The sequence below is a fragment of the Platichthys flesus genome, chromosome 19, assembly GCF_949316205.1.
Source record: "Platichthys flesus chromosome 19, fPlaFle2.1, whole genome shotgun sequence".
NCBI lineage: Eukaryota > Metazoa > Chordata > Actinopteri > Pleuronectiformes > Pleuronectidae > Platichthys > Platichthys flesus.
The window spans coordinates 13,069,047-13,094,690 of NC_084963.1; the positions used below are offsets into that span (position 1 = coordinate 13,069,047).

The following is a 25,644-nucleotide window of genomic DNA, read 5'->3' on the forward strand; positions in this document are numbered from 1 at the left end:
CAACGCTCTCTGCACTTTCTGATTAAGAGGACGGAACCATGCGCCTTACTACGTGTGAGGAGGACGGAGGGCATGTGTTAACCGCACGCCATCACTTGAGCCGAGCGTGTGCCTGATGGATCTAACACTTCTCACGGTGGTTCAGGTGTTCGCCTACTATCACACTGCATGCCCGTACACATCTTTGTTATTTCATATGTCCAACACCTTCCGTCAACACTTCACATTTGTGTTTTTCTTTCTGCCACGTATTATAATTGTAGCTGCACACTCCCCCTGTTTTTTCTCTCTTTCATCCCTGTGTTTCCCACACTACGTGCACCTCAAGAGACCTAGCCCCTTTTGGCGTCAGTCCATTTGGCCGCCACACCAACAGAAGGACCAGCATGTGCGTGGGCTTCATAATAAAATAATCTTTGCCCTGGGGTGCAGAAACTCCACAGCTACTCCCTGACAGTTTCACTTGCCCTGAAGAGAGCGAGAGGGCGAAACAAGAGCTGTCATTTTCTGTACTGTAATTACTGTACAATAGTATATGTTGAATGAAACATAGAAATAAAATGTAAAAAGGCATCACTAGAGTGATTCCAAATGTGTATTCAAGACCCTGTAAATTGCGGGAAGTTTTGATATGAAAATGAAACTGTAACAAGAACTTAACTATATCTCTATTACACAAGATTAAGTTTCTATGGTTTGGAGGGATCAATTTACAAGCTGATACAGGAAGAGCCGGATTCTCAAACCAGAAAGTGTGAATTGTAGTGGATTGGATCGCCGGGCTTTTGATGTAACATTCAATAATAACTTCTAGTTGTGCAGCAATCATTCAGTTTGCTTACTCATAAATATAATGGTGCTTACACCTAAAATGGTAAAAGTATTATCAGCAAAATGTAGTATCAAAAGTAAAGTCTGCCATGTAATATGGCTGAATAATAGTGCTTGGCGATATGGCCAAAGATTATATGTGCACACACATTGTAGTAAAATTTATAAAGAATTTCATATCAGCCAATTCATATTGATAATTATCAGAATACATTTTACATTATTATGTCTTTAGGTTTAAAGAATTAATTTAGCTTCTGAGTGAAGATTATTGTTTTAAACATGAGCTGAGATCACTTGGATTAATGGATGGACAGATAGATACTTATTTATCATATTTTATAAACTAAGGTAAAATCATGATTTCTACAGTATTTTTATAACTGCCAGATTAATATAATGGAGTAAAGATAACAATGCATGTTCTAAAAAATAAATGTAAAAAGAAATATAATTTAAAATAGAAGAAATTGAATACAAGTGACTTTTGTTTCCAAATAAGTTGAAAACTTGAGTAAATGTGTTAATTCTCCACCGATGTGTAAAGTTGTTAATTTCAAAAGACTACACTGGACTGCAAGAGGAGAGAGTGTGTCTGTGCCTATAACAGCGCGTGGAGAGAGAAAGAGGCAGCTTTTATCTGGAGTTTGAAAAGGACAGGGGGAGAGGAGGAGGAGGAACAGGGGGGGGGAGGAGTGGGAGGAACTTGTAGAGTTGCCTCTAGATTTCATTGAGAACTCAGAAAGCACCCGGCTAACATCTATGCAGTGATTCCTGCGCTCTTCCGTCTCTATCATCCTCTTCTCTGTGTCGGATTTAACTTTTTACCCCATACAGAGGAATACTTTTTCTTCACCTCAAGCCCACATCTGGAGTGTACCAAACTGGTGGATCTATGAGAGCCCTACGCGGGATTCAGCGACATTTGTGAAGTTGAAGAGGAGGAATGTATCGTTTCTTTGTGAAACTGACATTTCTGATTCCGGCGATCGTCCTCTCACAAGGTAAACTGAGACTCACAGACACTCACAGACACACACAGACTTACAAACTCGTACGGGCAGGAGGCTGCGCGCCACGGCCGGTTCTCAGGAAGGAAGCTCCACCAAATCGAATCTTTCCTCTGAGAAGTTGGTGCCAAATCCTGTAAACTTGATCATCACCGGGTTCAATTTCAAAGAGTCATTTCATTGTGAGCACACGATTAGGACTCCAATGAATCCCCTACCCTCCATCTTTTATTTTAGTAGATCGTTGTTAATTGGCACACAACAAGTGCAGGAGCCATACGCTGCGGTGCGCACGGTGCGTTGTGGCTGTGCACTTCCAAGTTAACTGTTTAGTAAGGTCTGCACAGGAAATCAACTTTATAGGCCTACTTGTAATGCACAAATTAATTCTAAACGTATTATCATGTGGACTTAAACGTATACAACTGCCTCTAATTGGCGGTTTTCTTAATTCTAACCACACACTTTCATTATATTTAACTTGAAAACAGTGAGTTTGAAGCTGTAAAGGGAATTCACTCTCTTTTTAAATTGCTCCGAGAAACCGGTTTTAAATAACATGGGAGATAATGGCAGTCCGTGCGTGTGTTGGGGGGGGACGCTGGGGAGGGGTGCACCTTTTGTCTGCAAGTGTGGGAGAGTGTGGTGGTGGCGGGGGGAGGAGGAGGGGCTGTTATTCCCGTCTGCCGGTGGTAAACAATGCCCGAGGAGAGTGTTTTATGGCTCGTGCTGGACTCTGGTTTCTTTTGTTCCGCATCTTGAGCCCCGCAGCTGCTGCTGCTGCTGCGCGTTCACCCCCACGCAAGCCACGCACCACGCGTCCGCTCTGGACTCACCGCTGTCCACTGTAAACCCCCCTTCCCCAGCCACCCAATATTCCCCACGGGCGACTGTGTAACAAATCAATTAAAAAAATCAACCAGGACTTGCAGGCGTGCGCGAGTGTGCATTAAATATTACATTCCTGTGAATAAAGTTGTATCCAAAAAATCTCACTGATGAATAATTTAAATCGGGATGCTTAATCCAACTTAATCCCAAACGGCTTGTTTGACAATGCACTAATAAAATGTGTAATTTTCCATGCACTGTAAATAAATGTCTTTTATATGACTTCATGTTGGATCAAGGATGAGTTTTAATGTTTTTCCTGCATTCAACAGGTCTAAAATGCTCACTACCCACTGAATCATGCCTGAATGGAGGAAGGTGTGAGGCCACCTTAAATGGAAATGGAGAATGCAAGTAAGTAACAAGCAAAACTAAAAAGCAGCAACATGCAATGCCCCAGATGTTGCAGTTTAGACCTCAACTGCATTAACATTTAATGCTATCTTGCCGCTTTGTAGCATAGCTCATTGTGGTGTTGTGGAACTTGTAGAAGTGCAGTGTAGTGTAATTTTGCTACTTGAAAGGATTTTTTTTTTAGTTGCAAAGAAAAGGGGGCCACATATTCCCCCTCTTCATTCCAGCCTTTGAGCGGGCCCCGTGCCCAGCAACCAGAGGAGGCCCTTGAGTTTCCTCTGGCCCGGTGTGGTGCTCCTGTACCCCTCCAGGAGTCACATTGCTCTGTGAGGCTGCACACATTCCCCCGGAAGAAGAAAAGAGTTTAAGAAGTGAAGAAGTGAAAAGAGAGTGCAATTCCAGAGTGCTGGAGAGGTGAGAGAGGGAAGGCTGCAGACCCCTTCGCCGGCAAAGTGAGAGGACGCGTCCAGTCTTAAATCTTGTTTTTCTGCTCTTTCACGGGCGACAGCTGGGGCTCGCCCGCCGCCCGTCGCCTATTGTCCTGCAGTCAGAATAATGCTCTGTGACTAATCTGAGTGAGGCTTCCCATCATGCCACAGCCGCCCCACAACACACACATCGAACCACTGCCACAACCCCCACTAACCTTAAAACCCCCCCCCCCCTCTTCTATCTGAATGGATGCACCCCCCTCCTCTGTCTCCGTCCCCCCCCCCACCTCACCGGCCTGTGATCTCCATTAAAAAGCCAGATGGCCGAGAAATGTAATTGGATTGGATGTCGAGAGAGTGAGATTAATTGGGATAAAGTGCAGAAATTTGAAGGCAAACAAGTGGGAAAAGGCAGCGAGGCAGATTGTGGGACGGTTCTTTTGGCGGGGTTGTCACTAATTTGAGTTACTTAATACGCAGACATATTCCCATTAGCTGCTACATGGAAGTCTGTGAGTTGCTAACTGGTTGTGTCGTGGATATTTTGTGCAAGAGGAAAAATATCTGGGATTTCCACCTGTGTTATATTGTCTGTATCTGTAAAAAGCTCAGGGGTGGCCTGATCTACCCTCAGGGCATGTGGTTATGGGGGGTGGCAATTCACTGGTTTGCTGGGAAAAGGGGGGACCATCTAAGAGCCCATGCTACTAGCCCAGGGCCACTAACTCACAATATCTAATCTGCACACTCCGCACACACATGCACACACGTGTGCACATTGAAAGTCTCCCTCCACCCTCCTCCTCCACAAAGCTGTTATTGTGGTGCCCATCTCTGCTCGGGCCCAATTAAAAAAAAGGGACAGGATAAGAGCATCTCTTCATCCAGCCTCACTCTCTCTTCCTCCTAGCTTTCCCTCTCATTAATCATTCATCCCTGCCAAACCGAGCAGCAAGCAGTCACAGGGTGCACGGGGGGGGGGGGGAATTTAGCGTCGCTGCTCCCTGGGTCAGAGTGTAGCGTCCCTATACTGGGGTGAGGGGGGCTGATGTTGTGCCACAATAACTGCCAAATGTCCCTCTGAATGTGTGTTGGTGACGCGTGGAACGTCCTCCTGGGGAAACTTATCACTGACACACAGTTTGAGGAGAAGAAGAGGCTGGCACCGTGACAGCCGAGTCAATGCGATGCTCCAGATTCAGACTGATACGAGCCGCGTGAGGTTAAGATGTTTATTCCAGTTACACAATGTTCAATGGGAGGTCAGAGGTCGCAATACAAAACATGATTTAAACCCAGATATGCAGCTCCTGGATTTAGCTGCGAGTCGTGTTGTGCGTTGTTTTTTTTTGCTGCTTGTGTTTAAACATATGGCGACATAGATTTGAGTGGTAAGATGTTAGGCTTAAATCCTCTTTTAGCACAGTTCCCACGAGTGTGAGAGCAGAGAGTAAAATCACATGTTGGCATAGAGAACAATGTTAGGCTTGGTATAAACTGTGGTAATCACATGTCTAATGGAAGGGTTTAGTGGGATTATGTTGGGACAAAACTGATATTCAATTGCCTTTCCTGCAGAAAGGTTGTTTTATGTCCTTCCTGGTGGTAAAAAAAAAGATCTGCCCTTGTTAATTTGAGTCTCGTCAATCAGGATCATCCCTGAAATTGGATCTGGCTTATGTCTTGTTTATTTAACTGCTGTGTATCTCTCTCTCTTAGTTTTATTAGGCTCAGCTTTAGTTTCAAAGCTCTCTTGTTAAATGCTCCTACCTACACTGGTAAAAGGGCAGTAACAACAGAGGAGGTTGGTTGAGTAACATGTTCAGTCTGTCCAACACACTGCATTAGAGAGGAGTGGGTAATGTTTTCAATATATATATTTTTTAAGATGATTATTTCATCAGAATAAAAGAAATAACAGACACAAACCCTAAATGAAACAAAGCCTCAGGGTATGTGAAGGAAAATCTAATTTTAACCAAACAAAACATTTCCATCCACTTTGTTAAAACAGTATAATCTGCATAATTAGGTTATTTTCAAAATAATACATTTAAATTTAATCTAAAAGTAACATAACCTCAAAATAGCATAAACTCATGAGGTTAAAGATAATATTATATCGCAATTATTGTTACTTTGCTAAACTATTTTAGCAAAGTTATGGAGTTTTAATTCTCCTCCAGTGAATTCTACTAATGTTCTTTTTAACCCGTGGTTATGTCACGATAGCTACTTTTTTCTTTTGTCTTAAGCTAAATAACAACTCATTTTGTTCATCATTTGTTTGAAGCTATACTTCCTATGACTACCTACCTATGATGTTTTCATACGTTAAAACAAAAGTCAATGAGTCAGATTTCGGTTTGATTTGTTTGACAAAATACAGAATAAATGTTGTATTATAACGCTCAAAATTAACAAAGAGGGAACAGCATATATTTGATCGATTAGACTTGCTTAAAATCATATTCAGTCAAACGCTTAGTTCAAAACAGGAAAGGGTTCAGCCTGTGGAAAACTTTGTCTAGAGTCGAAAGTGTGCTTTAGTTTGTGGTGGCGAATCACCGTAATGGGGAAGATCTGGTCATGATTCTAAGAGGTTATCTGAAGGTCTGGGGCTTCCTGTTTCCCATGGCGCCCCAGTCATTTTGCTGTAGGTCTCTTAAAACATGTGAGGGCACAGCACCGTTTGAGTCAAATTTAGTTTCCACTTGTGAGACAGTAATGGGGGCATGCGAGGGCGAAAGGTTGTTGCCTTTCAACCTTGCCTCTGCGTTGCTGGCTGACTGTCGATGCCGCTTTGCTGAAATAGACACTGTTCTGGTCTGAGGTGAGTGTTAATTATAAACCCAGAAAACATCGCAACTGTCTCGCTACATATCTCAAATACTGCAAGAAAGCAAACAGAAATAGACGCAAGATAGAAAATTTAGTGAAAGTCTGATGTGGTTGTTTTGACCACATCTCTATGCTCTTGCACGGAGCTTTGTGATGTTGCATGTTGACGATAAAAGGCCTCACCATTGAAGACAGTATTGAGAGAGAACAGTACCAGTAGCAAGAAGATGTTTCACTCTCCCCTAAGGAATGCTGCTCGGCATTTGTCCTACTATAGGATTACCGGGCAGGTCTCTGTTAAAGCTTAGCTCCATATGGGTTTAAGCGAATCAGGAGCATGGTTGGGTCAAGTGTGCCTGCTGGTGTTCAGCTTTTATTGGGGTTTAAGCTCTCCGGCTGCCACTCCCCAAGTTAGGCCCATTCCCAAGATGCCAGGGCCCCTGAGATACAGCTGTGAATAAGGTTGGGGGGGACACTAAGGAAAAAGGTTCGATCGTAATTACCCTAGAGAAATACAAAAACTCTATATTGCTTTTGACGTTTGATCGAAAAAAGCTGAGCTTAACCGTAAAAGAAAATAATCAATACATAGACTGACATTTAGTGTTGAGGTGGCCTCAGAATAACACTTAAGAGTCCGGGCTCTGATTGGGGATCCAGGGGTCTGGGGATCCTCAGAGTGGGACGATCAAAGCTGCACGGTCAGAGCTGAGAGATAAGAGGCTATTTGGCTCTAGTGGGCGCTGAAAGTTCACATGCACCAGCACAAGCATACACATGTAGAGAACACAGACTGCTCTGGCAGATCAGTCAGAGCAGTTGGGCTAAATGGGTTAAATGTTCCTACACTTACACGTTTCCTTATCTGCGTTTAAATGACATGCCAGAGTGGAAAGGTTATCCGTTGGGACAGATGGTTACCTCTCCTATCCTTAATTCTCTTGGTATTTCTACTAAGACAACAAAGAAAGAGTGGAGATTAAGTCATAACGGTCCCAGTTCAGTTTCCAAACCCGGACGTCGTGGCTACATGTTACGTATGCACCTGATTCATGGACTCCAGGCTATGAGGTACTTAGGCAGATGTGTTGTCCCTGATAATGATCGTAAAGAAAAGTGGAGTGGCAGGCAGGTGCTTCTCCTTGTTGGACTGCAAGGTGGGACGTTGTGTTTTGAGAGTAATTGAATTGAATGTGCTGTCAGTAGATGGAGGGGTATCACTCAGTCACACGCAGTGGACCACACTGTGGAAAAGTTACGACCCGGGTGGTTTTTAGCTGGTGTTTGAGCATGGAAGTGGTGTGACTGACCCTCATAAATCTTCCTACTGGGAAAGGAAATGGCTCAATCACTGTAAAAATATATATTTTTTGATGCCTGTTAATTATAGAGAATATTTTAGAAAATAGTTTCAGGACCTTGTTTATAAAATCTACTCTATACAGTGACACCTTCAATTTTTGATTTGTACTTCAAAATGTCACATTGGCTTGACGATTATGTCCCACTTTAAGGATTTGCTTGAATAAATAAGACCTAATAAGCGGGGGAATAACTTTACATGAAAGCTTTTTAAAAAGAATCAAGTGACTTGACCAAAGTAATCAAACTATATCTTACTCTATGTATAGTGCACATACTTTTGTCTTCTTTTCAGTTTTAAAGTCACTGATCTTTGCGCTGGGAGTTCAGAGCCCTCCAGGCACAGCACATTTTCCATTTCCTCGAGCCATGCTTTGCTGTTCTGCTCTCTGTCTTACCAACAGATGTGTACCCCGGGGGGTCAGACTTGGCTAATTATTAGGGAACATTAGCTAACTAGCCAAAATGAATGAAAGAGAAAAGGACAGAGACAAATGGCTGCTCAAAGAAAAGAGGGGGTGGTGAGAGCGAACAGAGAAGAGGGTTATGTGTAATACTTTCGTAAATAATATGACATGCGACAATCCCACACAGTATAAAAGTGAAACTCACACACAGACATGAGGACTGAACACCGGCTGCAGTCATTTACATAAGATTTTCCTCAGCGCTGGCATTTCCACCACACACTGGGACTGGTTTTGTGTCGGCAGGATAAAGTCACCCCCAGAGTGGCAGATGGCAGATCAGGCCCCGTGGGGAGAGAGGAGAGAGAAGGCAAAGAGGCCATCCCACAGTCACAAAAGTGTTTGGGGGGGTCAGAGGTCGGGGAAGCATCTGCTCTGGCCTGAGGGGACATTGCATCGCGGGGAGAGACCTGTTGCCGTGGTGTGTGTGCGGCGTTTTGCAGCATGTGTGGGGTGGATCTTTATCTCTGACGGGAGTGACTTCAGGACAAAGAGTATCTATTACAGTTAGTCACACACATACACACACAGAACGGATTTTCATACCAAAACAGTGATCATTCAGTGTGTTTTCTTGGTAACGTAAAGAAGAGAAACTTCAAAGCCTCCCCCGAAGCTTTTACAATCGTCTGCCAATTGCAACTGTCTGGGATGTGTGTGTGGGGCACACGGGACTGTTAAAAACTCCCAGATTTGGTCTCACCTAACTAAGTCAACAAAGGGAGTTTTCAACAGTCCCATGTGACAAAAGGGGTACGCTGTAAAAAGCAAACTGCTGGGAACTGTTAAGAGTCCACGCAGGGGGAGAAACGAGAAAAATAGATCTGTACGAGAGAGTCAAAGGGGAGAAAGAGTTGATGCTGGGATGGGAAAAAAAGGGAAATTACATGAGGAACAGGTAAGAAAGAGGGGAATCAAGAGTGAACTAGGTGGTTTGGCGATGAATGTGCGGGGGGGCTTTTCAAGAGACAGAAGTTGCAACAGCTGACTTCACATGGGCTCTTTATATCCCCGGAGGAGATGTGGCTTATCGGCACCCCCATCTGACAAGGGGACAGAGGGGAGGGAGGGATGGATAAGGGGAGAGAGAGGAGGAGAAAGGGGGGGTAGGGGGAGGAGTCGTGTCCAACAGCTGCCTTCATTAACATGCGCACCTGCTCCCTGCGGAGATATTGGGGAGGCCAACAGATGCCGTTCCTCGCACATAAACACTTCTCATATGCACAACCACACACTCTCGCACAAGCCCCAATTCAAACATAAACACCTTTTTTGCTGACTTAAAGAGGATCCTGCACGTGACCAGAGGACTTTGCCGCTGTAAAAGCTGCATATAAAGTCATGTCTGAGCATGTATCAGGTTGTAAAACACAATAAGTGAGATCCTCATGATTTGTCACGTTGCCAAAAAAAAACTATTCTGTCCTCGTCTTTGTCCAGCTTCTGTTTGTGAGTCTTCTCCAGTCATAAGCTGGCAGTATGAGCCATGTGACTGTAGCAACTTCTATCCCGTCCTTGGTCTGTATGGGAGGGAAGCACCAGGAGCTTAGGGCCTGAATTCATTGCTCAATATAGGACATCCAGAGGCCGGCACAGTCCCCTTGATCTCTACGATCATACAGGATGAGTGCGGACAGCGTGGGGCCGAAAGGTAGATGGGAACGGGCTGTTACGGCTAAACAATTTTGTGGCATCTGTTGTCCCAGCAGAGTGTGTTTTCAGGGTTTTTAGGGAGTCTAATCCAGAGAGACACACTAGAACAACATGCCATCCCTTTCCTGCAGCAGTGGGACATTGCTGGGCGGGAAAGTTTCAGTCCCCCTCCTCGTCTACCCCCTCCTCTCATTCCTCTTTTGTTTAGATAATTGTTCCCATGATAAAAAAAAGATCCCACTTTTCTAACCACAATTGCTTCCCCTCTCTCTCTCTCTCTCTCTCTCTCTCTCTCTCTCTCTCTCTCTCTCTCTCTCTCTCTCTCTCTCTCTCTACTCTTCTCCAAGGTGTCCCAGTGACTACGTAGGCAGCCGGTGCCAGTACCCAAGCCCCTGCAGCCCTTCACCCTGCCGCAATGGTGGCGAATGCCGTCCAGTTTCCCATGACAACACCTTCGATTTCCGCTGTGTGTGTCGCCTGGGTTTCACCGACCGACTATGCCTGACCCCCAACAACCATGCCTGCATGAGCTCACCTTGTCGCAACGGAGGAACATGCGATCTCATTTCCCTGACGACCTACCGCTGCCGCTGCTCACCTGGGTGGTCAGGTATGCAGCAAAAACTTAATATGCTCAATGTGCATTTTTGCCTCATCTATGCATGAACCATAATTATGGATAACATTCTTTTGCTGTGTTGTTCTCCAGGCAAAACATGCCAGCTCGCCAACCCGTGTGCTTCCAACCCGTGTGCGAACGGCGGCCAGTGCTCGGCCTTCGATTCCACCTACATCTGCACCTGCCCGCCCTCTTTCCACGGTCAAACCTGCAAGCAAGATGTCAACGAGTGCGCTCAGAGTCCTTCCCCCTGTGTCAACGGTGGCGTGTGTGTGAACGAGGTGGGCTCGTACCACTGCCGATGCCCTCACGAGTACACCAGCAAACACTGCGAGACCCGCTACATGCCATGCAGCCCCTCACCCTGCCACAATGGAGGCACCTGCGTCCAGAAGGGAGACACCATCTATGACTGTAGCTGCCTGCCAGGTATCTCACACTAGACATACTTCTACTCATAAGCATCCTCACAGCCAATCCGTTCAATCGATTAAAAAGCAGATAGCTGATGCATTTCCACCTCTTTTGCTCTCCACACGTACTGTTATTGTCTTACCTGCAGACAATCAAGGCTTGCTCAATGGTGATTTGTCAAACAGAAAGCTTCCAGCCCCATAATCATGTCGCTAGCGTACTGCTTCTGCAAATTCAAATGCAGAGTCTGTTTATAAAGATAAGGGCGTATGTTAGCAGAAAGAGATAGTGGTTATCTTGCAATAGGGAGGTGGATCTGGTTCGTCTAGCAACAAAAACACAAACACTTTTGTTTTTCTATTACATCAGTTGACCTACAAACCAGCCTGTTATTGTAGTAAATACTGATTGGGTGGAGTGTGCACCCCCTCCGCTCTCTCTCTCCCCCTGCCAGCCTCCACCGACAGGATGCAGTCGTACAGACGTTTCCTTCAGATAATCCTCAACAGCCACACGTACAGATGAATGTATAGACAAACACACACTGGCAATGAAGTCAAACACACACAAAAATACACAACAAAAACTTTCTTTTAAAGCTCAATAAAGTCAATCTATTTGGTATTTTCATTGTGTTGCAGTGTTGGAAAATCATGTGTGTTTTTTATTACTGCTTTAGCATCAGTGGATCAGCTGAGGAGAAACTTTTTCCCTTTAAGCCACATTGTACAAAGAACATTTCTATTGCTCTGAAAGACTCAATGCTTTTGCTGTTCTACTGTCCGATTGTGTGTTTGTATGACCAGCACAGAGCAGGCTGTTTAGATATGCAGATGAATAAGGATGATGTGCTGTTGTGTGTTAAAGTTTAACCCACGCTGTGTGTCTCTCGTGGGTGTCCGTGCTGGAATGCGTTTAGATAGCGGAGCTGCACAGGCACCTGCAGAGCTGCGGTTTGATAGTTAATCAGACACCCACTTGGCTGTTTGATGTTTGGGGAGGAGACAAGCCGCTCTGTCATCTACAGGGCAATAAAACAATCTGCCACGAGGATAAGGAAAGGATAAATGGACCTTATCTCTCACTTAAGTGCAGCGTGATATCGAGAGGAAGGGGGAATCTTGATTGTTAATCGTAAGCAAGTGTTGCCAGATCCTATGACTCACTACAGCCTCCTCTTCCTCTCTGTTCAGGTTTCACAGGTCAGCACTGTGACATTAACATCGACGACTGTCCAGGTCACACCTGTCAGAATGGTGGCATGTGTGTAGATGGTGTGAACACCTACAACTGCCAGTGTCCACCACATTACACAGGTAATTGTTTTTAACTTTTTTGAAGAATATCTTCCTTAAAAAAATAAAAAATTTGCACATTCTTAAACGTTCCCTTACACTGTGCTCATGCCCCCTTTTCTTTCTACCTGCCAGGTCAGTACTGCACCGAAAACGTGGATGAGTGCGAGCTGATGCCCAACGCATGCCAGAACGGAGGCACGTGCCATGACACTCACGGCAGCTACCACTGCGTCTGCGTTAACGGGTGGACTGGCGACGACTGCAGTGAGAACATCGACGACTGCGCCAGCGCGGCTTGTTACCACGGCGCGACCTGCCACGACCGTGTTGCCTCCTTCTTCTGCGAGTGTCCTCATGGTCAGACAGGTACGACTCCTCCTGGCAGAGTGTGCCCATCAGAGGTGGATCAGGGATTTTTCTAAATCAGGGGCCACAATTTACGCCGACGTGCCAATTATCGGTCCAACATTCATGCAACCTGATTTAGTAAAATGAGCATTTAAGCCGTTCTTTGGTAACTGTTAACTTTATGGCAAAGCCACACATTGTCGAATATGTTGTAGCATATTGTGTACTTCAAAAAGAAAGAACATTTTAATTCTTAACAAGGAATACTTCAGGCCAATCAGATTTCAGCTGTGGCCACTACCCCCCCCCCCCCCCCCCCCCCCACCCCTGGATCTGGCCCTGGTTTACCCAGATCCTGATCTCTTTTTATAGAAATGAAGTGATGAGACGTAATGATACATTATTGACAAAGATGTGTATTTTGTCCGGCTCACAGGTTTGTTGTGCCACCTTGATGACGCCTGCATCAGCAACCCGTGTCAAAAGGGCTCCAACTGTGACACCAACCCAGTCAATGGCAAGGCAATCTGCACCTGCCCCCCCGGTTACACTGGGTCAGCCTGCAACCTGGACATTGACGAGTGCTCTCTCGGTAAATTACAGAGCCGGCTGCTTCCTTCCTCTTCTTTAGATCAGAAGCTCATTCCTTCATAGTTAATTAAACATAAATGACCACATATGTGTGACATCTTTTTTTTTTTATACGCTTCAGGTGCCAACCCCTGTGAACACGGTGGCCGCTGCCTCAACACCAAAGGCTCTTTCCAGTGTCGGTGCCTTCAAGGATATGAAGGTCCTCGTTGTGAGATGGACGTCAACGAATGCATGTCTAATCCCTGTCACAATGACGCCACCTGTCTGGACCAGATCGGAGGGTTCCACTGCATCTGTATGCCAGGTAGGAACAACAAAATGTTTTAATCATTTTGGAGCATTATTCAACACTTGGATAATGATTTGGGTACGAAAAGAAACACATTTTCACTAATAACTGTGTAACTTTCAGGATATGAGGGCGTGTTCTGTCACATGAACACAGACGAGTGTGCCAGCCAACCATGCCTCAACAATGGCAAGTGCCTTGACAAGATCAACTCCTTTCACTGCGAGTGCACCAAAGGTGAGAACATTATCTGGTCCGGAGATATGATAGCGTGAATGTTGGAGTCGTGAGTCTTGGAAATAGGTTATTCAATCCTTGGAGTAGGGAAGGGGCTATAAAAGAGTGGATCATTAACGTATATATCTGTCAATGAGTAGAGTGCGCATGGTTCTCAGATTGATGTAAATGATTTACTACTTTCTAATCGTGTCAAACACACTTCTTTCGGGTGACCAACGTGCAGCACATCAGATTGCAGACACATTAGCATATTTGGCGGGCATGAGAGTTTGTTTTGGAGCTTAGCGCCAAAATTGGGGCCAGGGATTGGTTTAGGCCTGGTAAGCTGGAGGCTATTATGCTGTTTCTGAAAGAGAGATTTCACTGTAAGAGCTGAAGGGGGGGGGGGGGGGGGGGTTGAGAGGGGGGGAGGAGTGTCGAGGAATGGTTTGTTAGGACCTCCAGTGTCCTCCAGACATACTTCAGTTGCAAATTTGTTTTTCTCTTCTTTGTTTATTATATTTTGCGCGATGGAAACAAGATGATAAAAAAAATGCACCTTTAAAGCATAATCTAAACATAAGTTAAATTCTGTATTTTGTCCAATCCGATTGCAGGTTTTGCAGGTCACCTGTGTCAGGTGGACATTGACGAGTGTGCCAGCACACCCTGCAAAAATGGGGCTAAATGTACAGACGGTCCAAACAAGTACACCTGCGAATGTACTGAAGGTAAACCGGATTTTTTTGGTGCATATGTTTTACTTTAAAACTCACTTTGAGATGGATTACACCACTAGCTCAAGCACGTCACTAGTGGAATTACTGACTGCCTTAACTTCTGTGCACAGCTGTAATTGTCTGTGTCACTGACTTTAATGAGCTTTACCATCGTTCCTCTTGATACTCATTTTTCATATTCTTCTAATCCAGGTTACACAGGGCAGCACTGTGAGGTCGACATCAACGAGTGCTACTCTGACCCCTGCCACTACGGCACCTGTAAGGATGGCCTGGCCTCCTTCACTTGCTACTGCCACCCCGGCTACAATGGCCGCCTGTGCGAGACCAACATCAACGAGTGTCTGAGTCAGCCCTGCAAGAATGGCGGCACCTGCCAGGACAGGGAGAACACGTATAACTGTGCCTGCCCCAAAGGCACTGCAGGTGAGACTTTAAGACTTCCACGTTTAACTGTGACAAATTCTTAAGCTTAAATCTCTACATTCCCCTCACGTGAACTTTGCTCACTTCTGCTCCAATTCTATAGGTTTCAACTGCGAGGTGAACCTGGACGACTGTAAGAAAAAACCCTGCGACTATGGGCGATGCATAGACAAAATCAACGGCTATGAGTGTGCGTGCGAGCCGGGCTACACAGGTGAGCGAGCACTGGGTGGAGTTTACAGGCTGCGGTGGGATTGTCCCCTGAGCTTTGGGAGGGGTAGGTAGGACAGCTGGCTGGCGGGCCCACTCCTCCGGAACAATGGTGTCGGATTGCCTGTTTGGGATGTGTGTGGGTAATAGAGAGAGGAACACAGTCCCCATCCAGCTACACATGCAAACACACACACAAAGCACTAACTTTGCCGGCCGCTTGAAAGGGCTGTGATGTTTCAGCCTGTAAAGAGTCTGTAAGTTGATACTTTAAAAGGAAAATCGCTTGGCATTTAACCACATATCGGATGATTAACAACCAAAAATCCCACTGATAACTCACATAATTACTTTAAACTTGACTACCTGTAATAAACTAGAATATATAAAACTTAAATGACAAAGTTTCATCCCAATCACAACCCTTGACCTCTCTTGTCTTCGTCCCTTTCATGGGGCCGGCAGATCCGGTTCTGACCGGTAGCAGCTGTGTCATTATGCTCAAAGTGGGGCAGGGAGGAACAAGTGTGTGTGCAGGCTGCTGTGCATCCCTCCTCCTCTTTTCTCCCGTCCATCTTTTTGTGATGACGGGGTGAGTGTGGAGGGCACGGCGGGACTGAGACACAGAGGGACAGAGGACTATTGTAACTGAAGATCAGGCAGTTGGGCTCTCCCTCCCTGATTGATGAGGAACAGAGGAGGAGGGAGCCGGGCTAGGGGATCAGAGGGGGGTTTGATTGTTACTCGGCCGTGTGTGAAATGGGTCTGGCCTTCTGTCCCTGTAAACAGCCCTGGGTGAGGTTACTTCTGTGGGGGGGGGGGGGGGGTGTGGTGCATGTGTGAATAGGGTGAGTAGCGACAGCCCACCTCCCCCATCTCCCTGCAACACCAACCCCCCACCCATCCAGCTCCTTATGCCTATTCAACAGGGCCCCATTCAATCAATGAGGGAGAGGCAAAAGGGCCTCCAGGGGCCGCCCGGCTAGGCACACATTGGAGCTGCCACAGCTTCAGCCTGTTGAATTTGGAGGGAGTCTTTAGTGTTAGCTCTCTCTATTGTTCCCGAAAGCCACACAGTGCACCTCAGCTAGCAGCTTATATAGTGGCTCAAAGAATACCACAACACAAAGTGAGGTGTCCGACAGCGCAGATATTTATCCAGTCTGTCTGAAGGAATATTTGCTGCAATTCCTAAAATCAAACGTTATTGTCTTTCAGGAGCAATGTGTAACATCAACATCGATGATTGTGCCATTAACCCCTGTCATAACGGGGGCACATGTGTGGACGGCATCAACAGCTTCACCTGCCTGTGCCCAGAGGGCTACAATGACCCCACCTGCTTGTCTCAGGTGGACGAGTGTGGCAGCAACCCCTGCATCCACGGCAGATGTCAGGACCTCATCAATGGGTGAGCACAGATCAAATTTCGAGATGAATGAGCACCCAAAAGTATTACAGGGGGACTCATTATCTGTTTTTTAAGTCAGACAAAAACACAACATCCTACGTGGAGTTAATAAACACAACTGACTTTCTCTTGCATTTTAACTACAGCTACAAATGTACCTGCGACTCTGGATGGAGCGGGGCAAACTGTGACATCAACAATAACGAGTGCGAATCCAACCCGTGCATGAACGGGGGAACCTGCAAGGATATGACCAGCGGATACCACTGCACATGCCGAGCTGGCTTCACTGGTCAGTTATAACCCCCTGTGACCCCTCATCACTACCTTCCTTTTGCATTGCTCATGGACATTGAGTCTGGTCTTTGTTTGCTGATATCTAACCCAAGTGTGATCTCTAATCACTGTAGGACCTAACTGCCAAACTAACATCAATGAGTGTGCCTCCAACCCCTGCCTAAACCAGGGCACCTGCATCGATGATGTGGCTGGATACAAGTGCAACTGTTTGCTGCCCTACACTGGTATGACACATAGCTGCTTTTAAACTCAAAAGATTAGACTATTACCTGGTTCGTTACTTAAGTTAAGACTCAGTTTGCTATCCTATCCTGTCCTGTCCTATCATACCCTCTACCATCCCTTTCCACCTGGTCCTGTCCTACCCTATCTTGTGTTGTTTTAAAAAACATCAGCCAGTAGCCACTAATAGGGATGGTCTGTTTTTGTCACCTCTGTGTGGAAAGATCTGCTTGTCTGCTTTGCCGGGATAACAGAGTTTGTGTGTGTTTAGGAATAACATACCACAGTGGCTAATATAAGCTGGAGTACTGGAGCCGGCTCCAAGCCCTATTCCCACTTCCGCCCTGTTCTGTTTCCTGTCTGTGATCACACAATAGCAGGAAACAGGAAGAACAGGAAGGGCCTTCCTGTTTAACAAAGTCGTCATGGAAATGGATAAGGAAGTGGGATTCAGAAACGAAATCTTTCACATTGATTTAGAAACAACCTTTTTGTAGTTTCGGTATTTGTTGTTGAAGTCGTAAAGCAGGAGCAGGTTCTCTATGTAACCAGTGCAACACATATACTGATGTTGTCCTTTGTCCTCATCCAGGTGAGAACTGTGAGATCCTGCTGGCCCCCTGCAGCCCCAGACCCTGTAAAAACGGTGGGGTATGTAAGGAGGCGGACGACTACCAGAGCTTCTCCTGCATTTGCCCTGAAGGATGGCAAGGTATAAACATCCACTCATTTCTGTTCATCATCTGTTACACGTCCTGCCAGTTCGACCATCCATCCCCTGGACATGGCAAATCTTTTTACTTAAACTATATTTTTTCTTTATCTGAAGGTCAAACATGTGAGGTTGATATCAACGAATGTGTGAAGAGCCCATGCCGCAATGGTGCAATTTGCCATAACACGATGGGTGATTACCAGTGCAAGTGCCAGCCGGGCTATTCTGGCCAGAAGTGTGAGACAGACATTGACGACTGCAAACCAAGTATGGATCAGATTCACACCTTTGCAACTTCCCATATTGTCTGCAACTTCAAACCAGCAAACAGCAAACTTACATCCTCCTTTTTCTGTGTTTCAGATCCCTGCAGTAATGGTGGTCTGTGCCGCGATGGCATCAACACCTTCACGTGTACCTGTCTGCCTGGGTTCCGTGGAGGCAGATGTGAGCAGGACATAAACGAGTGCGAGAGCAACCCCTGCAGAAATAGAGCCAACTGCACGGATTGTGTCAACAGCTACACCTGCACCTGTCCGCCCGGCTTCAGTGGCATCAACTGTGAGATGAACACCAACGACTGCACTGACAGGTACAGGAAAAAATATTTGTATGGTACTCATTCAACTGTCAAGCTTAGCGGAATTATTGATCTACAGTGAGCAAAGAAATATGTTAACATTTGTTATTCTCTTGTGTTCCTGCAGCTCTTGCTTCAATGGTGGCTCATGCATGGATGGAATCAATGCATTCACCTGCCTGTGTCTCCCTGGATTCACCGGCAGCTACTGCCAGTACGATATCAACGAGTGTGACTCCAAACCGTGCCTCAATGGAGGAACCTGTCTTGACAGTTATGGGACGTACAAGTGCACCTGCCCCAATGGCTACACAGGAGTCAACTGTCAGGTGAGGAAAAGTCTTATTTTGTCTGAGTAACTGTGTCCGGCTTTGTGTCTGTTTCACGCGTTGCCTCCATTTATACAGGTCATTAAATATTTTCTCTTTATGTTTCTGTGTTAGAATCTTGTGCGCTGGTGTGACTCTTCTCCGTGTAAAAATGGAGGTTCGTGCTGGCAACAGGGAGCCTCTTACACCTGCCAGTGCCAGACTGGATGGACTGGAATCTACTGTGACATACCTAGCGTGTCCTGTGAGGTAGCAGCCAAACAGCAAGGTACGATAGGCCGCCAAAACGTAATTGCTATCATATGATATAACCAACTTTCCTCTCTTGAACATGTGAGTCCCGAGAGGGATTTTGGACATTCTGTAACTTCCTCCTTGTGGAATTCAGGTGTGGAGTTGGGTCACCTGTGCAGAAACTCCGGCCAGTGTTTGGATGCTGGAAACACACATTACTGCCGCTGCCAGGCTGGCTACACAGGGAGTTACTGCCAGGAGCAAGTGGACGAATGTTCACCCAATCCATGCCAGAACGGAGCCACATGCACTGATTATCTGGGAGGCTACAGTTGTGAGGTAGGGATGATATGTTTATAAAAGCTCATTAAATATATCACTCAAGTGTTAGAACCCTAACAAAGTAAACAAAAAAGTTTCTCAAAACTTTCTTTGTTGCTTTAGACTAAAATGTGATTATAAAAATAATATTTAAGTGACTGATTTACCTATAATGATTAATATTTATTTTTCTCTGTCAGTGTCTCCCTGGCTACCATGGTGTAAACTGCTCCAAAGAGATCAATGAATGTCAGTCTCAGCCCTGCCAGAATGGAGGCACCTGCATCGACCTCATCAACACATACAAGTGCTCCTGTCCAAGAGGAACACAAGGTAAACTGAACCCCTACATATAACGTCACATGCACACATACAGGGGGTAGAGATTTCCTCTAACCCACTGTTTCCTTGCCCCATAGGCGTCCACTGTGAGATTAATTTGGATGACTGCAACCCCTCCACTGACCCACTGACCAACGAGCCCAAGTGCTTCAACAATGGCAAGTGTGTGGACCGCATTGGAGGCTACCAGTGCACGTGCCCGGCGGGTTACGTAGGCGAGCGCTGTGAAGGCGACGTGAACGAGTGTCTGTCCGACCCCTGTGACCCCAGAGGGTCGTACAACTGCATTCAGCTCACCAACAGCTACCGCTGCGAATGCCGTACTGGATATACAGGTACAGATGTTCACCTAATGGCACACAACATGGATGCAGCATGCCTGTCTGCCTTGTCTAAATGTTCCCGAGTGTGTTTAACCGTTGAACCTCTGTTCTCCAGGTCAGCGTTGTGATAAAGTGTTCGACGGCTGCAAAGGGAGACCCTGCAGAAATGGAGGGACATGTGCTGTTGCCAGTAACACACCTCATGGTTTCATCTGCAAATGTCCACCTGTGAGTGCAGCAATGAGATCTACTGAGACCATCACATCCCACAAAATACTGTTTTATCCTCAAGTATAATACAATATCATAACCTCCTTGCATTTCTGTTTCTTAAGGGCTTCACTGGGTCTTCTTGTGAGTATGATTCCCGCTCCTGTGGGAGTCTGAACTGCAGGAACGGAGGCACCTGTGTGTCAGGCCACCTGGTCCCACGCTGCTTGTGTCCACCATCCTTCACTGGCCCGGAGTGCCAGACCCCCACAGACAGCCTCTGCATCTCCAACCCCTGCTACAACGGCGGAACGTGCCAGATCACCGTAGAAGCCCCGTTCTTTCAGTGCAGCTGCCCCAGCAACTTCAACGGCCTGCTGTGCCACATCCTGGATTATTCCTTCATCGGAGGTTTCGGTCGGGACATCACCCCACCTCCGGAAGTGGAGGTGAGCTGTGAGATTCCTCAGTGTGACGAGTGGGCAGGCAACCACATCTGCGATTCCCTCTGCAACAACCATGCTTGTGGTTGGGATGGAGGAGACTGCTCGCTGAATTTCGACGACCCGTGGCAAAACTGCTCGGCTGCTCTGCAGTGCTGGCGATACTTCAACGACGGGAAGTGTGATGGTCAGTGCAACAGCCCCGGCTGCCTTTATGATGGCTTTGACTGCCAAGGACAGGAAGGCCAATGCAAGTAAGTATGGAAAACAGATGAAAATATATGTTTGTATTGGTTGTTTGCCATATATTTGGTCTTTTGCAAACATTTAAGTATACTTAACTGGTCATTTATCTGTTTTTCAGCCCACTTTATGACCAGTACTGTAAAGACCACTATGCTGACGGTCACTGCGACCAGGGCTGCAACAACGGAGAATGTGAATGGGACGGTCTGGACTGTGCTAACAACATGCCAGAGAAGCTGGCTGATGGACACTTGGTTCTGGTGGTTCACATTCCACCAGAACAACTCAAGAATCGCTCCTCGACCTTCCTGCGAGAGATCAGCAGCGTCCTCCACACCAACGTGGTGTTCCGACGCGATGCCAAAGGGGAACCCATGATCTTCCCTTACTATGGCAACGAACAGGACCTGGTTAAACATAACGTGCTGAAGCGCTCTGCAGACGGCTGGCCCGAGTGGGCTTCAATGCCCGCCAACGTTTTGGGTCAGGTGAAGGAGAGGGTGTCTGCCGTCATCAGCCCACGAAAACGCAGAGAGTTGGATCCTTTGCAAGTAAAAGGGTGAGTACCACAAGAATTGAGTGATAAAATGATTTGAATTGGCGTTACAGTAAAATCGTATGAATGTTAACATATTATTTTTTATTTCTGCTTGCAGGTCTGTGGTGTACCTGGAGATCGACAATCGTCAGTGTTACCAGCAGTCTTCAGAATGTTTCCAGAGCGCCACAGATGTAGCTGCGTTCCTCGGAGCCCTGGCATCCAGCGGGAATCTCAATGTTCCCTATATTGAAGCTGTCACAAGTATGTTACTTATAGTCAATATGTAAGGTTAAAAGTGGTCAGAAAAATTAAAACCTAAAGTAACCCTCTGTGACTTTGACTATCTCTTCAGGTGTGAGACCAACTCCACCTTCTTCAGAGCTCTACCCCATGTACGTGGTCTTCCTTGGCTTGGCTGCTCTGGGTTTCATCTGCTTGGGTGTTCTGGTGTCTCGTAAGCGGCGGCGAGAGCACGGCCAGCTCTGGTTTCCAGAGGGATTCAAAGTGTCCGAACCCAGCAAAAAGAAACGCAGAGAGCCACTGGGAGAGGATTCTGTTGGACTGAAGTAAGTGACTTTGAAAGTGGAATTTAAATTCCTTGGTTTTACTGGAAGCAGCAGACGGTATCGCGTGCTGTTTGTATTTAATGTCATGCATGTGGTCTAATCTGCCTCTTTTCAACAGGCCTATGAAAAACCCAGACATCAATCTCATGGATGACAATCAAAGTGAATGGGGTGATGAGGATCCAGAATGCAGGCGCTTCAGGGTAAGATTAGAAATGTTCTCGTCTTACAAAATTCTCCAATCACAACCGTTTTCATTTTTGCTGCTTACCGATGCTAACGTTGTGATGATTGGTTTGTCTTTCAGTTTGAGGAGCAGGCGATGTTGGATTTGAGCGACCGTACTGACCACAGGAAATGGACACAGCAGCACATGGATGCTGCTGACCTACGTATTCCATCCATCGCCCCCACGCCTCCTCAGGGAGAGATAGAGAACGACTGCATGGATGTGAATGTTAGAGGACCAGGTGCGTACATTTACATTACTGGATGTCAGACTTTCTCAATCAATACAACTATTATCTCCGGTAAATCACGAAAAAATGATTGGGAACACATTATAATCCTTGCCCTTCCTCCTTCAGATGGCTTCACTCCCCTGATGATCGCCTCCTGCAGTGGTGGGGGACTGGAGACTGGAAACATCGAAGAGGAAGAAGACCCTTCAGCAGAAATCATCACTGACTTTATTTACCAGGGAGCCAACCTCCACAACCAGACCGACCGCACGGGTGAGACCGCCCTCCACCTGGCTGCTCGGTATGCCCGCTCTGATGCCGCCAAACGCCTCCTCGAGTCCAGCGCCGACGCCAACGTTCAAGACAACATGGGCCGCACTCCACTTCACGCCGCTGTGGCCGCAGATGCACAGGGGGTGTTCCAGGTAACCTAATCTCTCCAGGTCTTGATTTGAGTTTGTCCTGCAGCTTGAAAGCACTGAACTAAACAAACCTTTGTTCGTGCAGATTTTGATCCGAAACCGTGCCACCGATCTCGATGCCCGAATGCATGACGGAACAACGCCACTGATTCTTTCTGCCCGATTGGCGGTTGAGGGCATGGTGGAAGAACTTATCAACTGCCACGCCGATGCCAACGCCACAGACGACTCTGGTAGATTACATTTGATCAACATTGAGATTCACAGGATCCACAGTCCTTTAAGATCCTTCAGTTTGCGCAGGTCTCGTGTGATATTAACTCTCTTTGTTTCCTCTCTCTCTGCAGGTAAATCTGCTCTCCACTGGGCCGCGGCTGTAAACAATGTCGAGGCAGCTTTGGTGCTGCTGAAAAATGGTGCCAACAAAGACATGCAAGACAACAAGGTATGTGAAATGACATGTAATTACTCCCTTTCATGCACAGTAGTATATCTTGTGTATTGTGTATACCTTGTATATGGCCAGTTTTTTACCTGTCTTTCTTTGTTTGTCCTTTAGGAGGAGACACCGATCTTCCTAGCAGCCCGTGAAGGCAGCTTCGAGACCGCCAAGGTCCTTCTGGAGCACTTTGCCAACCGTGAGATCACTGACCATCTGGACCAGCTGCCCAGAGACATCGCACAGGAGCGCATGCACCACGACATCGTCCGCCTCCTGGACGAGTACAATGTGGTGAGGAGTCCTGGGCTTCACAGCGGCCACATGAGCACCTCCAGCCTCTCTCCGCCTCTCTGCTCACCCAATGACTACCTTAGCAACCTGAAGCCCAACCTCTCTGCTAAGAAGGTTCGCAAAATTAGCTCTGGGGGAAAAGGAGGGAAGGACGGGGGCAAAGATAATAGGATGAAAAAGAAGAAGTCTCTAGATGGGAAGAATAATTTGCTGGACACGTCAGCTGTCCTCTCGCCGGTTGATTCCCTTGAGTCTCCGCATGGCTACCTATCTGATGTGGCCTCTCCTCAAATGACGTCACCCTTCCAGCAGTCCCCCCCTATGTCTCTAAACCACCTACAAGGCAATGGAGACTCTCATATGGGCCAGATGAGCATGGGTAAGGATATGGTCTGCATGTCTTTTGACCTAAACCCACCGCGTCTCTCTCACATGCCTGTGTCCAGCCCCAATAGTCAGGGCACGGCTTCCATAGGTGGAGGCCGAGGAGGCCAGTGTGACTGGGTCTCCAGGATGCACCCTGGTATAGGCCAGCAGGGAGGCTTCACGCAAGCAGCGCCCTTATCCCACAACATGCTGGGTCCCCTGCATGGCGTCAGCACCGCCACTCTGTCTCAGATCATGGGCTACCAGAATATGCAGACCAGCCACCTCAGTTCATCCGGGCACATGATGCAGCAGGCACACTCGCGGCAGCTCCAGCACCAGAACTCCAACTCCACCACAGTCGGCCAGTCCCTTAACCAGACCTTCCCCAGCATTGAGCTGACCAGCTCCGACATGCAACAAAACAACGTCTTGGGCCGCTCCATGCAGATCCACACTGTGATGCCGCAGGAGACACAGATCGTCGGCACCCAGTTTCTCACCCCTCCCTCCCAGCATAGCTACTCTGGCCCCATGGACAACACACCTAACCACCAGCTACAGGTCCCTGACCATCCGTTCCTCACTCCCTCCCCCGGCTCACCTGACCAGTGGTCCAGCTCGTCCCCACATTCCAACATGTCCGATTGGTCAGAGGGCATCTGCAGCCCGCCCACGAGTATCCACTCACAGATGAATCTGATCGCAGACCAGTTTAAGTAGAGACTTGTTGAATTGACTCTTAAGTTCAGAGAGAAATATATAAAACAAAGAAAGAGAGTGACAAACCTATCCAAGACTGAAGACGCTCCTTTTTCACTATCAGCTTTTTTACTAACGATAAGAACCGTTTTAGTAATTTTGTATTTATTTATGTGCTTTTTTTGACCTGAAATTTAAAGAAGATGCTTTTATATTTATGCTTTTTATTTTATTTTTTGCTTTGTTATGTATGGGGACGATTAGAAACGAAGGAGTGTATATCAGAAATAAGTGACTCCTAGATGTGTACACTGGCTATTTATTTGTCTCTTGTGTTGCTATATTCACTGGATTAATTTGAATCTTGTTTTGCATTGGTCTTCAAAAATGTTATGTTTTGGGATTTGCATTTCATTAAGTTTGTACAGACTTTTTTTCCCCATTTTTATAGATTATTTTAAAAATGTCAGTATTAATTAATTATATTTTAACCTCTTTTGTCTTTTTAAGTGACACAGGTTTTTGTTACTGAACTACATTTATAAGTCTTATCACTGAGTAAGTTAATGATCAAATATATATAAGAGTCACCTCTCATGTTACTTATACACTGTCCACTCATGTTCAGAGTGCGAGAGAGATTCATAGGAGATTTTGGACCTGAAAGCACAGAACAAACTTCTCTCAGCTGGTGCTGAGTATTTAATTTGTGATCATTTATGATGGAAGGACAGTTTATCTTTATGTCATGTTGCCTCTCAAATAAATGGTTGTGGTTACCATGTTTAACCTGTAAAGTGTTAAATTGGCAGACCTGCTGTAGGAAGTTGAAATGTTACATTTGCCACGGTTTCAAATAGTGCCAGTGTGATTTTAGTTTTTCCTCAGAAAAGCAATGTATTTGTGAGATTTCTTTTAAAAAAAAAAACAGAAGATGTCTTCAAGGTGGAGAAAGATGTTTGTGAAAGAACCGGGGACCTTTGTGTGTCTGATGGCATCGCCTGCACTTCGTGAAGGAGTGTTGTCTAAAGTGTCAAAATGTCATGTTTTATAAACTAATCCAGAGATAAAGATGTTTTTAAAGACAAGATGTAATTCAAAGATAATGTTCATGCAAAGTTGTAGTTTGCAAAGTATTTCCTGATTCAAAATGTTTTGTAAAAATTGTCTTGATTCAATA

General features: G+C 46.2%; 1 protein-coding gene across 1 annotated transcript; it reads left to right on the forward strand.

Moving 5' to 3' along the window:
* The first annotated feature begins 1,587 nt into the window (after positions 1–1,587).
* On the forward strand, positions 1,588–25,535 carry notch1a (notch receptor 1a). Its single transcript, XM_062413103.1, has 34 exons — positions 1,588–1,835; positions 3,005–3,086; positions 10,188–10,450; positions 10,550–10,888; positions 12,067–12,189; positions 12,304–12,537; positions 12,956–13,111; positions 13,232–13,417; positions 13,526–13,639; positions 14,239–14,352; positions 14,554–14,787; positions 14,891–15,001; positions 16,216–16,408; positions 16,555–16,700; positions 16,819–16,932; positions 17,523–17,642; positions 17,760–17,912; positions 18,009–18,237; positions 18,353–18,554; positions 18,669–18,822; positions 18,943–19,127; positions 19,310–19,442; positions 19,529–19,786; positions 19,890–20,002; positions 20,110–20,681; positions 20,792–21,232; positions 21,330–21,475; positions 21,567–21,780; positions 21,899–21,983; positions 22,088–22,250; positions 22,368–22,666; positions 22,749–22,896; positions 23,011–23,108; positions 23,223–25,535. Exons 1-34 carry the CDS (start codon positions 1,778–1,780, stop codon positions 24,483–24,485), a joined length of 7,443 nt encoding a protein of 2,480 aa, XP_062269087.1. The 5' UTR covers positions 1,588–1,777; the 3' UTR covers positions 24,486–25,535.
* The last annotated feature ends 109 nt before the right edge of the window (positions 25,536–25,644 follow it).

Bases quoted from the DNA above. Each gene is read 5' to 3' on its own strand.
- notch1a (XM_062413103.1), top strand. From the start codon at position 1,778: ATGTATCGTTTCTTTGTGAAACTGACATTTCTGATTCCGGCGATCGTC. The intron at 17,913-18,008 runs GTATGGATCAGA...TCTGTGTTTCAG, and splicing joins CATTGACGACTGCAAACCAA to ATCCCTGCAGTAATGGTGGT. The intron at 21,233-21,329 runs GTGAGTACCACA...TTCTGCTTGCAG, and splicing joins GATCCTTTGCAAGTAAAAGG to GTCTGTGGTGTACCTGGAGA.